The sequence below is a fragment of the Dermacentor variabilis genome, chromosome 5 (genome assembly GCF_050947875.1).
Source record: "Dermacentor variabilis isolate Ectoservices chromosome 5, ASM5094787v1, whole genome shotgun sequence".
In the NCBI taxonomy this organism is placed as follows: Eukaryota; Metazoa; Arthropoda; class Arachnida; order Ixodida; family Ixodidae; genus Dermacentor; species Dermacentor variabilis.
The window spans coordinates 53,773,546-53,788,129 of NC_134572.1; the positions used below are offsets into that span (position 1 = coordinate 53,773,546).

At 47.1% G+C, this 14,584-nt stretch overlaps 1 protein-coding gene across 1 annotated transcript; it reads right to left on the minus strand.

Annotated features, from left to right (window-relative positions):
- Positions 1 to 730: 730 nt before the first annotated feature.
- LOC142581862 (acetylcholinesterase-1-like) lies at positions 731 to 5,668 on the minus strand. Its single transcript, XM_075691308.1, has 3 exons — positions 5,200 to 5,668; positions 2,225 to 3,297; positions 731 to 1,111 (listed from the first exon to the last, which is right to left on the minus strand). The coding sequence occupies exons 1-3, from the start codon at positions 5,614 to 5,616 to the stop codon at positions 979 to 981; spliced, it is 1,623 nt and encodes a 540-aa protein (XP_075547423.1). The 5' UTR covers positions 5,617 to 5,668; the 3' UTR covers positions 731 to 978.
- Positions 5,669 to 14,584: the final 8,916 nt, after the last annotated feature.

The following is a 14,584-nucleotide window of genomic DNA, read 5'->3' on the forward strand; positions in this document are numbered from 1 at the left end:
GGTAAATCTATGCCTTTAATTTGTCTGTGGGAAGGAGAATTTGCTTGAAATATTATTATAATCAATAGGTAAAGACACTAGAAATGAGCAGGAAGAGTACAGCTACTCTGAGAGAACAGTACATGTATATAACGAGGCACTGAAGAAGCGAATGATGCCTCTCCCTTTGCCGTCCTCTCTGCACATCAAACTCTAACGAAAAAAGAAAACTACACCGATATTTAGGTGTATTTCTTGAATGCGATTTACTCACGGTAGAGCTGATATTCTAGTCTATGTAGAACATATACTAATAATAATAAGGGCTGTGATACTTTCAAATTCAAATTAAAATTCTTTATTTTTCAATGAAAATACGAACAAAGAAGCAGGAGCCGGAACGGCTAAGCGATGCCCACTCCCGGAGATGCAAGAAACACATTTGAGAGTGCGCTTGAGTATGTGCACATGAATTACTTAGCTTACAACCACTAAAATACTTCATCCTTACAAAGCAACGCCTGGCCCTTTCATCCATATCGTCAAAGCCAATCCATGATCGTATCCAAAAATAAAAATGAACGCGTTAAGCAAGCATGAACTGTGTCACAGCTCGTGTTAATGGCGTCATCCTACTTCCTGTTGAATACTGCAGTTCTTCATGAAAACTTTAAACACCTTGTAAATTCCCGCATGTTTCATTTTTTTAGAAAACTAGAAACTAGAGACTAGAAAGAAATAAGATTCATTAGTTGTTCCTTTCGAGGATGAACATCTTTGTTTAAATTTGCTTATTGCCAAATGCATGTCATTCAAATTTTCTTAGATTTTAACTATCATAAAACATTCTTTACTTGTGCATGATTTTCTTTAAAGAAGGAACTGGGGAAAGAAACGCCAACAATAAGTAAAACTTATGAAACACTACAACACTGTCCCGAGGGCTTCAACATGTGGACCTTCCAACATTCCATATGCATGTCGCAGATAGTTCCACACTTATTGAATGAGGGCTCGGGATATTTGATGCGTCAGCGAACAGTCGTTTCCTTCCGATTTCACTAGTTGTCGTGAAGTGTCATTGGCGAGCAACATGACGTTGCCTTTGGAAAACATGGGCCAGCTGACGCTCCTGCAATAATGGACAAGAACATTTTTTGCGAACGGACGGGGCACATAGCACCGTGCCCAGCATAGTACACTGGAAAGCGTTCGCGTCATGTTAAGTAGACGCAACGCCTGCTAGCACCATTAGTGCTTCCTTCAGTATAATTAAACTGCGAAGGTGGCGCGTCATAGAGAGGCTACAATTGCCAATGGCTTCACTAGTGCATTAAGCACCACTGGCTCATTAACGCGCCGGGGAAGGGCGATTGATTTATCATTCTTTGAATGCACGCAGTTACTACAAGGCCGCAATTTTGCAAACATTACTTATGCAAAAGAAAAAAATTATTTGGGCGTACACTACTACATTTTGCCTCAATCTCAAGAACGTTTTTTTGAATGCACAAAAAAAAGCATGTGTCACGAACGACATGTGCCTAATTTATGTGACGCCGTAGCGCAATCACAAGTACATATTTATTGGCATGCGCCAATTTTCTCCACCACATCACAAAAATTAGTAGCTCTCAAATGCCCCCGAAGCATTATGGTAGTCAAAGGTAATTAAAACAAGCGTTATTTTCGCGCGCCTTTGAACTCTGCGACACGACAAGTGGCACGACGCAACAATTTCGACGCTTAAGAATTGCTCTCTTAATAGCATCGAAAACTCAGCAAGTTGGTGCGCGCTGACCTTGTGATTTGTGCAGCGCTCGCGAAAACAATGGCGCAAAACCGAAAGGAAGCGCGTATAGTTAACGACAAGCGCTTGCTCGCGACTAAAGTCCAATTGAACGCTAACGTACAAATGCACAAGCGAACACTCGAAAAAGCCCGTGTGTCACAACGCCTTGCTACCTCATTTAGGGACAGGCATATATTAGAACATTCAAACTATATATATACGCGCCCTCGCATGGTGCATAATCTCAATGTCCCTCAGGGTAATGAACATCTGGCTCACGCCACCATCTAGTTTCCTTCCAATATTGCTGTATTCGGATGTTTTCCTGTACTTGTATAATATGTTAGCATCCGTCTAATAAAACAGAGTTGTCAGTCGGTGTGTTACATCCGTGTTTTTCGTAAGCGCTGCGCAAATACCAAAATACATTTTTTTTTCAGAGATGATGCTCACCCTTGTTTCACAAAGGCGACAATATCGGCCATCATCAAAGCTGGTTCCAAAAGGTTGTGCGCACCGCCAGAGCCGTAAAGGTGGACGGAAGCTCCCTTTGCTGTCATCTCCCGAGCCAGTTCAATCATAGGGCAGCGCAGGACCATGTCTGACACCAATTCACTGAAACCTTGCTCTCTAGCCTTGCCGGCTTCATTGAGCTCACGCTGCACCTGGACTGGCAGATCCTTAAAATTATGCTTTCCTTTTTTTCCGGTGAAAAATATTTGAAGTTTGTCGAACATTTCTTCTGGGTTTTGACTGTCTAGCTTTCTGGATTGTTTCAGGATGTACCGCCTGAAAAGCTCGTGGCCGTCATTCTTGTTGTAGCCACAAAGTATAGCCACACCAGCCAATGAACCTGGAAGCTTTGCGAAGATCTTGTCGCAACCATCAAAAGGAGGCCTGTCGCAGTTAGGCGTGAAGAGCAGAGACAGTTTCGCAGCTTCTTCGTATATGCGTTTCAGGTCATTTGCCCTGAGGCATTCGACGAGCGAAGATGTGCTAGTTGTGGTCGGGCACTGCAACGAAATCGCGAGGTTTCTCAAGTCGTCAGGTTTGAGACGCGGAAGCAGAGAAGCTGGTGAGACGCCGTCCAGAAGCAGACGCTTAAAGAATTTCTGCTTGCTCTGCGTTTGATCAAACAAGTCAATCGACGCAATGTACGCACCTGCTCCAAAACCAAAACCCACGAGACTAGCAGGATCGCCGTGGAAAGCTCGGATGTGCTCGCTTATCCACTTGAGAGCGAGGAAAACGTCTTCGACACCAACATATCCGGACGCTTCGTTCAAATTAGCATCCAGGAAGCCTAGGAGACCGAGTCTATGTTTGATGGTGACGATGACGATATCTCCTCCGAGGCTCAGAGTCGCCCACTTGCGGTCAAGTTGACCAGTGTTGTCGAACTGGAACCATTCGGAAGCCACGACCACCAACACGGTCTTGAGTGGGCTGCTAGCAGGGCACACGACAGGGACCCAGATGGATAGGGTCAGGCACTCCTCGTCCATGCTCGGATCTGCAAGGTCTCCCTGCACATAAGCGATTATTTGAGCTGTTGACACAAAGCTGGGAACTTAAGTCCAAGAACTAGTATCTTGATAAAACTGCTGCTGCTTCCCAAGCAATACTGTAACTACTCCGCACGAATCCAGCAATGAACGCGTTACTGTAGCTTTCACCATGATGTCTAAAGAAACACTGCTGGACTCCCTCAAATTCTTTAGCGAATGCAACCACGCACACACACAAAAAAAACTTTAACTGCTCATTTTCATCTCCTACTAATGTGCGTGGTTCTATTTATCGCGTTAACTGTGTCAAAACGAATTAGGCTATTCATCGCAGCGTGTGTTGTACATCTCCGCTAGATGCTAGCAAATATTAAACCCTGCAGCTAACTTGGCACCACTACTAAATCGTCACTGCCGTTAATTTGGCACCACTAATAAATAATAACGCCCATGGTTTCGCATGCATGCGAACGCAATAATTTTTTTCTGCTCATCGCTTAAGGTATGTACGTGCCTTGCGGCAAACGTAATTTATTTATGCAACCTTGACAGCAGAACTCTGGATGATAGCCGACTTGCGGCCCAAATAATAATTCACAGAAACCCTCCCGAAATATCAGCTATGTATTGTTTCTTTTATCGAGATCTGTGATAGTACCAAAATAGATAGCGACGACTTCGGACAGGTCACAAATGTGAACTAATATACGTGGGGAAGAAATCACAAGGTGTAGGGCAACATTCCATTAGATCTTATTCGCCTACGCCAATGCTTAGAATCCCGGTAAAATATTATCGTGTAATGTAATATCACTGTTTTTGTGTATTTGGACTGTGTATGTGGGAAAGAAGCTAAGTGATGACTCTATGACCATCCGAACTAATAACAAGGTAGCGCCATGCATATGGTGTCGACTACATTGTTGCATCATTATGATCCTGTGTATTCATTGAGAATTCACTTAAGCACTATCATAATGAACAGCGAAGGTACGTCACGTCACGCTGTTGGTAAACCCTTTCGGAAATGCAACATTATTTACAGAAGCTGCTTTGCACATTTTGGGAAGCAAATAAAGAAGTGATGGTTTCGTAGAGTTTAGGTCGGCACGTATATCGAGGTTTTCTAACCGCAAGCAAGAAGCGAGGGCAGACATTAAAAAAGCTTTATTGGCTCACTAACGTATGTCCTGCGTGCGCTGCGCAACACTGAAGGTGAATACGTGCCAACTGTTCTCACTTCTGTGTCACAAATGAACGTGCAACTTCTTTCATGTAGACTAACTGCATGCTCTAAGATCATAAATTTATTGAGTGGGATGCAACAACGCAATCTGAGATATTTGAAGTAAATCATTTATTGGCGCACGTCATACCAACTGTCAACCGAAACAGTTGCAGCTCATTTAACTATCCCTTGAATGCGTGAAATGGCTTCCGAAAGAAACATGGGCGTCTTGTTCTGATGCTGCGAAATGCTAAAAAACGGCAACTAACGCTTGTCCTGCCACCGGTTCATAATTAAGGTCATCTTTCTGCGGTGTTCTTACATCAAGAAATCTGGTCGCGTTATACTTAGATACGTGCAATAATTGGTTCACGTGCAACGGCAGACGCCGTGTAAAAACAAATTCGACACCATAAGATAACGACTTCCGAATTTCTGAGCAACTATATTGCGCTACTATAGATGCCTTACACATATATAGCTGTGCAGATTCCATGAATGTCGTCCTCTTACCGTCCTACCGGTGCCCCTTCCTTATATATATCGAACTATACGATAACCTCTACGAGGTGCTTGTTTCCAATTGGTACTTCCTGACGCCAGACTGACGTGTCTTTACACATTTAGAAGCTTTGTACGCCTTCGACAAGAATCTGACGCGGCGTGCATATAGGTTACAAGTAATACTACACCTGAGGACACTGTGGACCGTGTACATGAGCATAGAAGGACCCGTTCTCGCCCAAGCTCGTTACGTTCTGCGCAAGCTGGAACCTCCGTGCGGTGCTCACGTTCCGGCCGTACGGGATGCCGAAGAACTTGCGCAGCCTGCCGCTGCTGTCGAGCTTGCCGTACACCGTGGCGCCGAGGGATGCGAGGTGCACCTGAGGCTCGTCAAGCGGCACGTTGCACGCGCTGGTGTAAAACTGCGTGCTGCCACTCGGCCCAGTCACTCGTTCGCTCAGCGCGATCCACACGGTCACGGCAGAAGCGATGACTAGCACGGCGACGAGAATTACCAGGACACTGCGATGTATGACGAGAAAAGAAAGAAAAAGAAAGAACAAGAAGTTTGCTAGAATAGCAGCTTGGACTTGTTGGTTTTTCATCCTGCTAGTAACAGCGCTTGTGGTGTCTTCTTGTCTCGTCTCTTGTCTACGTTTTGCGCTGTTACTAGCAGGAAGAAGTTTGCCACTTCTGAGATTTGCAAGATGCTTCAAGGAAGAAGTGTACATTTGCGCTAACCTATTCCGGAATGATATATGCTTGGGCAGCCAAGCGCATCCAGATATTTGTTGTGTTACTGAGTAATTGAAGCGGCTCTTTGTCTTTTTATCTTATATTTCACGTTACGTGAAATAGAATATTGTTGCGTGAACAAAGGATTAAGACTGGACACTATTTACAAAGTATAGTTACCAAAGGTAACTGCAGCGCTGACCAGTTCAACCGACAGCTCGAGATCCAGAGAGCGTTCGTCGTCTTCTTCGAAGCGCCCACGTGCATCGGCCACAAGAAACACGCAATATGCATGCATCATTACCCCCCGCGGCAGAAGCACCGTCTCAGGGCGTCTAAATATCTGTGATAACAGGAGAGTAATATGGCTTGAGGGCGACATGCACAACGTCAGTGGAATTTGTGGCAGATGAAGCACTGGTACTGACTGAGGCGATTTCGTACGTAACTAGAGTCATGGCACGCAGCACTCGATATGGGCCTGTGTACCGAGACAAACGTTTTTCTGACAGGCCAACTTTACGAGTGGGGGCCACAGGAGTACCAGAGATCCAGGCGAGAAGTGGACGTCTCCGTGCTGGCGATCGTACAAGGGCCGTTACTTGTCTTGAGAGGTTAGGAGGCGAGCGCGGGCTATTTCGCGTGCTTGGGCTGCCCTGGTGATGGCGTGCAAGTGCATACTCGCTGGTCGTTGCTGCGGCGGATGGAAGGGATACGTCCAGTGGCATTCTGAGTTCTCGGCGGAACAGCAGAAAGAGCGGGGAAAAACCAGCAATGTCGTGACGCGAAGAATTATATGCAAAAGTTACATAAGGTAGGGCAAGGTCTCAATCAGTATGGTCGGACGAGACATACTTTGCAAGCATGTCTGTTAGAGTGCGATTCAGACGCTCAGTGGGGATGGGGATGGGGATGGCAAGGCGTAGTCAGCTTGTGCTTGGAGCAGGACTGCAGGATGTCGGCTATGACTTGAGAAAGAAATGTCCGACCATGGTCTGTGAGCAGTTGGTGTGGAGCACCATGCGGCAGAATCACGTCGCGTAAAAGAAAATCGGCGACATCTGTGGCGAAGCTTGTTGGAAGCGCTCTGGTGATGGCGTAGCGCGTGGCGTAATCTGTCGCCACAGCAACCCACTTGTTGCCAGACGTGGATAGCGCGAAAGGGCCCAGTAAGTCCAAGTCAACGCGAAATAACGTCTCCGAAGGAATGTCGAGCGGTTGAAGGCACCAGGCAGGCAGCGTAGATGGTGTTTTTCGGCGCTGGCATTCTTCGCCCGCCGCAACGTATTTCCAGGCGGAGCGGGCAAGGCCTGTCCAAAAGAAGCATCGGCGGATCCGGTCGTACGTGCGGGAGACACCAAGGTGACCTGCCGTTGGTAAATCGTGAAGTTCTTGGAGAACAGCTGACCAGAGGTGCTTAGGAATGACGAGGAGTAGGGCAGGACCGTCTAGGCGTACATTGTGGCGGTATAATACTCCATCCCGGAGAACAAACAGGTGAAGGGACGAATCAGTGGGCGAAGATTTCAAGCCATCAATGATGGCGCGCAAAGTGGCATGCCGGCGTTGCTCGTCGGCAACCTGTAGCAGCTGAGATACAGAGAAAACGCAAGCGTTGGTATCGGGGTCAGGGTCGCCGGGTGGTTCGCCCACTCGATAGCGTGATAAACAGCCTGCCTCTTGATGTAATCGGCCCGACTTGTACACTACTGTATAGGAATATTCTTGCAGCCGCAGAGCCCAGCGAACAAGCCGGCCGGTACGATCCTTGAATGAGGAAAGCCAGCAGAGCGCGTGGTGGTCCGTAACTGCCCTGACGAGAGCCAGGCATTCACGATCTGTAATCGAATAGTTGCGCTCCACTGCTGTGAGGAGGCGGCTAACGAATTCGATAACGCGATCTTGATCCTGTTGGCACTGGGCTAAGACGGCTCCGATACCGTGACCACTGGAATCGGTACGCACCTCTGTAGGAGAGGACGGGTCAAAGAGGGCCAGTATAGGTGGCGTGGTGAGGGTGTTGGTGAGGTGGGCAAACGTGGCAGTTTGAGCGAGGCCCCATATAAACGGCACGTCCTTCTTCAGAAGATCAGTAAGGGGTCGGGCAATCGCTGCGAAGTATTTAACGAAGCGTCGGAAGTAGTAGCAGAGTGCAACAAAACTTCGGACGTCTTTGATAGACTGAGGTACAGGAAAAGACATGACAGCATGAATTTTCTCCGGGTCTGGTTGGATTCCGGAAGCGTCGACGAGGTGGCCCAGCATTTCGAGTGACAATTTGGGGAATTTAGTTGGAGCCCAGCCTCGCGGAAGACTTCAAAAACAGCTGATAAGCGCTCAAGGTGTGTCTCAAATGTAGGCGAAAATACGAGAATGTTGTCTAGGTAGCAGAGGCATGTTGACCATTCAAACCCTTGAAGCAAGGAGTCCATCATTCATTCGAACGTTGCTGGGGCGTTGCATAGACCAAATGGCATAACTTCGAATTGATCTAGACCATCAGGAGTGATGAACGCGGTCTTGTCTTGGTCATCTTGATCCACACAAATCTGCCAATAACCAGACCTCAGGTCTCTGGATGAAAAGTAGTTGGCACGGTCGAGACAATCGAGGGCGTTGTCAATGCGAGGCAAGGGGGGGACGTCTTTCTTGGTAATGCGGTTTATATGACAATAATCTACGCAGAAACGCCATGTGCTATCTTTCTTTTTAGCAAGCGCCACGGGTGATGGCCAAGGGCTCGATGAAGGTTCAACAATGCCTTTGGAAAGCATCTTGTTCACTTCTTCTTGAATAACCTTACGCTCTGAAGCAGAAACTCGATATGGCCAGCGATGAAAAGGACTGGCATCACCCGTATTTATGCGATGCTTAACAATTGAAGTGTGGCCCAATTGGCGATTGCTGATGTCGAATATATCGTGGTAGGAAACCAAAAGGCGACACAGATATGCTGCTTGTTCAGGCAATAGGTCCGCAGCAATCATAGCCTGAAACGTTGCGTCAGGGCAAATAACATCGTCTGGACGTGGTGAAGAATCTGAGAAGACGTCTGCGGAAAACGTCGTTACGTGGTCATCTCCGATAGTACGCAGCACTGCAACCGATATGCCTTTGGGTGGAACTTCCTTTGTCAGACCAAAATTAACGACAGGGAGGCATGTCCGGTTATCGGCGACGGTGACGACGGAGTGGGGCACAGTGCTATTGCGCATCAAAAGGACATCAGGAACAGGTGTGGCGGCGTAATCACCATCGGGCACAGGAAAAGATGATAGTAAATCGACGAAAGCCAAGGCTTTAGACGGCAGGCGGACGAAGGCGGTCGTACTAAAGTTGTTCGGCAGTTCGGCACGAATATGCGCGAGTAGAGGAAGTTCTAGGCACAGGGTACTGGCAGAAGAGTCGATCAAAGCTGAATGCGCCGCAAGAAAGTCGAGTCCGAGAATTTGGTCAGCACTGTATAAAGAACAGGAACGTGGCGGCCGGCGATACTTATACGGGAAGTACACATTCCAGTGACGTCAACAGTGCTTCCATCGGCCACGCGTACGGCTCGAGTAGTAGGAGACGCGAGAACTTTTCTCAGTCGACGACGGAGGTTACAACACATTATGGACAGCTGGGCTCCAGTATCAATTAACGCCGTCAAAGGGACATCATAGACGTGAACATCAAGTAAGTTCTGGTTCGTTGGGAGCGTCAATGGAGGATTTCGACACGACGAAGATAATGCAGCACTACTTCCAGGAGCTGCATGGTCTAGTTTTCCTCCGGGATGGTCCATAATTGGTCGGCGACGAATAGCGGCGTGGCTGGGGCGACGGAGACCGACGGCGCTGAGGTGACGGTGAGCGAGCAGGACGACTGACATCGACGGATAAGTCAGAGGTAGGAGGCATACGGCGAGGCGAGTAACGGCGCGGATCGGTATATGGACGAGGAGACGGGGAAAAGGAGCTCGAATACGGCGACGTCCAAAAGGTGCGGCAGTGGCGAGCGACGTGGCCAGTGCTGAGGCAACGGAAGTAAATAGGCTTGTCGTCCGGAGCTCTCCACTCGGTAGGTTTGCGGTATCTGGGAAAGGAATATAGATTGCCGTGAGGCGAAGCAGTCGGCACCGGTCCGGCATCAGGTCGGGAGACGGAGCAGGCAGCAGAAAAACCCAGGTTTGCAAATTCTTGCCGTACAACTGCCTGAATAAAAGAGATCACTGGGGCTGGTTGGTGAATGGCGGGTCAATTGGGCGTGAATGGAACGGCGCAGGACTTGTAGCCTCGAGTTCGCGGCGAGCAATACGTGTGATGTGCTCATTTAAAGGTGGTGAAACGGTAAGGTCAACGCAAGACGACGTCGCAGCCGTGTTAGGGAGCCGCAAGAACTGTGTAATGACGCGGGGGCTTTTGGCGAGGTCAAAGCGGCGGGATTCCTTGACAATGACGTCGATGGTGGACACATTGTTGAAGACCAACAAGTTGAAGGCGTCGTCCGCGATCCCTTTGAGTACGTGGCCCACTTCGTCAACCTCGGCCATCTTCTTGTCGACTTTCCGGCAAAGAGCGAGCACGTCTTGTATGTACGAGACATACGATTCAGTAGAAGACTCAACTCGAGTAGCAAGCCCTTTTCTAACAGCCAGCTGTCGACCGGTGGGATTTCCAAAAAGGTCGACGAGCTTCTCCTTGAAAACATCCCAGCTAGAGATCTCGTCCTCGTGTGTCCGGAACCAGACACGAGGAGTTCCGCCCAAGTAGAATAGGACATTATCTAGCATAATGGAAGGGTCCCAGCGGTTGTTTCGGCTAACATGCTCATACAGGTTGAGCCAATCCTCAACGTCGACATTATCTTGGCCGGAGAATATGCCAGGATCGCGTGGATTGGTAACGGTAACGCACGTTGTTGTCGGGGTCACAGAAGTAGAAGGACACAAGGTGTCGTCACCTGGAGCCATGGGGGAAAGCAGGACGGTGTGGCCGCTGCGGAGCTCCGTGGCGAGGGCGGGCAACGTCACCCTCCACCGAAATGTTACGCGAACGAAGGATTAAGAAAGGAGACTATACACAAAGTATATTTACAAAAGGTAACTGCGGCGCTGGCCAGTTCAGACGACAGCTTGAGAGCCAGAGAGCGTTCGTCGTCTTCGGCGGGGCACCCACGTGCATCGGCCACAAGAAACATGCAATATGCATGTATCAATATAGTAATAGCCTGCGTACTTGGTAGAAGTGAATAATTTATTGTTAAGAGGAAGTGGGCTCTTGATGAAATCTCCATAAAAAATTTTTTTGTTCAAGGCTAATACGTCCTTGTGAGGTAAACAAAAGTTTAAACTGATTTCCATATCTCGAGAATATCTCTTCGCAATTTTCACATAAAGAAAGTGGATGTGGTTTTGCCTCAGCTAATTACCAAAGTTAAATGAGCTAAGCATTGTCACAGTGGTATTTTGCATGGTGATTGGCGACATGCTATTAGTGCTACAGGTCTTCCTGTTTCAGTTAAAAAAAACACATGTCACTGTTAAACGGTAAACATGATTACCTCAGGGATCCGTCAAACGACAAAAAAAATTTTGGCAAATTTAATCGCGCAGAACGCGTTGGACGAGCTACGCAGTGGCGGCGTAGACGCAGTGTTCGCCACACGTCAACACATCTAAGCCTTCAAAAACAAGCGGCACGTTCTATTTGCTTTCGGTGTTCAGTCACAGCATCAAGCAAGGTTTCTTTTTTAAGCATTTTTTCCGCCTATGCTAGCTTTACAGAACGGAGTGTACATCGTATCTAATGTGATATAGTTGACACTCAAATTAGGCACATAAAACGCGGTAGCAATGATCATTGGACACTTTGTAACATTTGCAGGTGGAAGAACATTCCAGTCTCTTATCGTCCGAGGAGAAAAACGAATGACGCAAGGTGTCATCTTCAAAATGAAATTTAAGTTTTTAGATTAGGGTCTATTTTTTAAAAGATATATGACGGTTGTCTAATATACGTTTTTACATACATATACGTGTTTTAAAGTAGTATGCACTGTTTAAACAAAGCCATTTTTGTGTTCTTATAGGTGTTTGTATTAAAGCTCACGCTTACTCTCAGTCATGCCAAGCTTTTAGGTATTATTTCTTTTTACAAATCAAATAATTTACTGGTGTGGGGATCCCAGAAAACACATGCGTATTCAAGTATCGGGCGTGCATGAGTAAAGTAGCGCTGTTCTTCGAGGTTTCTGGGTTATCCAGAACAATCCCGACGTGGTTATCCTAAACTACGAGCTGCTTTGTTCCTAATATTGCTAACATGTCTGTTCCATTTTAGGTTAGACGTGAATATATATATGACACCCTTACATTTTCATCCATAACGTTGCGTAAACGCACGTTGCTCATTTCATGCTTGTATTCGTCGGAATGCCAAAGCATCCATCTTAAGACGTGCTGCATCATTGCCATGGGTTGCGTACTGCGATGCACGCTGGTTCACAATGCTAATATATGAAACGCCTCTGCACTTCTGGGTGGGGAGGGGCGGAGAGGAGTGGGGCAGATTGGCGACAGTGGCTTTGATCTCCATCTGGCGTGAATGGAGGGTGGGTACCAGAAAGACCAAGTCTGCTACAGACTGAAATGAACGTTTCCGTGTTAAAGGTGATGCTTACAGTATTTGTTTAACGTTAATTGGCACCCCCAATTTCGTATGTCAAGAAGACACTATAGCCAAGTCTCTATTAGTTATAACAAAATCAGCTTCAATATATTTATCACCTTACAAGATTCCAACCTTCGAGGCAGCACACTTACTAATATCATTTGTGCATGCTAAAGACAAAAGCGGCCTCTAAGCATGTCCATGGGGCACAACAGAGGTTACCGCACAAAGTGCCGAAGAACTCCCATAAAGAACCACAGGCTATTGCCTAAAAGAGAGGTACTCATCTAACCATGCAATTGTCTTAGAGTCTATCTTATGCACATAATTTACTGTTCAGTAGGCCGTGGGCAACAATATCGAACGCTTTCCTGAAACCTAAAAAACACTGAGAATTACATCTCCTTTGTCTATTGCTAAGGCCAAATCATATACTTGTACACCTAGTTGTACACCTAGAGTTGAAAAATAATCCGAGGCTAATGCATCGTTCCTCGCCAAACAACATCTCAAAGAGGTTTTAACAACCCTGTATTATCGTTTTTAAGTGGTCTTTCTGAATATGTAACAAACGAGGCCACTTACGGAATGCATTTCTTGAGCCATGCTCTGTGGTGTATGTTGTAGAGCGACAAAGTGGAGATAAGCTCCCGGAGCGATGATCTCCTCGGCAGCGTTGTACTCCCATTTCCAGTGGCCGGAGAGACACAATCTTCAATCACGGGACTCCCTAACGACGAAGGACTGGTCGCCTGCGCTAACGACTCCTGCTGGTACGATTCCGCAAGTTGCACTTGAGGCGTCATACTCAAGCGAACGCCCCGGGAAGAACTCAGGGATGGCTTGGACGGCTTCCTCGCTTTAGCCGGATATTTAGCCATGATGTTCGTTCCCCGTAACATGATGCCACAACGAATCACTTTGGCAGCTGTCGTCTTCTTTCTCTTCTTTCTTTTCTTCCGATGTGCGGACTTCTGAGACGGGGCTTTTTGCGCATGTAGTGGATTGCGCAGTACTTAACACCTGCTCCTTGGTGGCCTTATAAACGCTTTCGTTCGAGCCTAAGAGACTGCAGGCAGGAGCTTCTTGATAAACTAAACTCCTTATAAACAAAACTTATTTGCCTGGTCTACGTATGAAAGAAAAACTGAGGAAAAGTGTACAAATCTGCAAGCCTGCTATCTTCAGCTGATCCAGGCGTATACTGCAGAACGCTGAGTGTGGGAAAGAGGTAATCCATGCAGTACATGCTTTGATCCCCGCCAAATTTAAGAGCTCAAAGCGGCGTCGCCTGTTATAGCTTCTCGCGTAGGCAATTTAACTGGTGAAATGTAATTCATTACTGAAAAAAAGTAAATAAATTACAGCGGGTGTTGCTGAGTAAACAAAGTAATCGTTAAGTTACAGCATTACCCCAAAAACGTAATTGATTACTAGTAATTATTTCAATGTTGTTCGTTACGGACAAATTTTTTGTGTAACATATGTGTTGCCGCAACGCATAATGTGTTAACTACAAACGTCGTCAAAACTGCCGGACAAGTGCTTCTCATAAAGCCCAAAATGGTACTCGGATGAAGAGCTGGTCACTTACGTGAGACTTCAGGGAGTATTCCATGCGAGAAGAATCATCCGTCAGGCCCAAACGTCATTGTCTGAATGGTAGTCAAGGCGCATTGACTCTGTTGTTATAACATTCGCTCCAAATTCTGAGCTGTCGGAGAAGATTGACCTCGGTTTTACGAGACACAACTTTGTCGACTGCGTGGGGACACCATCACGCTGTTTTAAGTGCCAGCATTTCGAACACGTAGCTAAGCACTGTCGTGATGAGCAGATATGTAAGCGCTGTGGGGGGCTTCATGGCTTTAAGACGTGTGAAAGGAAAGGCAATTTTATCTGTGCAAACTGCGGAGGTGACCACACAGCTAGCTACGGTAGATGTCCTGCAAGGACAGCCACTCAGTGAAGGAAGATAATGTTTGCCTTGGATCTAAAGGATGCAAGCGCGCCATCCAACAAGAAAAAGACGTCCAGCGCACCACAACTAAGTGGTTTGGAATTTGCCGCGTCTCACGCCGTCAAGAGAAGTTTTTAGCCAACGCAACTGGTCAACGCCGCTGGAGAACATGTTCCAAAAGAGTCCGAAAAGCGCACCTTTGCAGCAGCAGTGAACCCACCTGAG

Coding starts and splice junctions, on each gene's coding strand:
- LOC142581862 (XM_075691308.1), bottom strand. CDS start 5,616: ATGAAAAACCAACAAGTCCAAGCTGCTATTCTAGCAAACTTCTTGTTC. Junction 3,298..5,199: donor ACGGTCCACAGTGTCCTCAG/GTGTAGTATTAC, acceptor GCTTATGTGCAG/GGAGACCTTGCAGATCCGAG. Junction 1,112..2,224: donor GTCGCCTTTGTGAAACAAGG/GTGAGCATCATC, acceptor CCATTATTGCAG/GAGCGTCAGCTGGCCCATGT.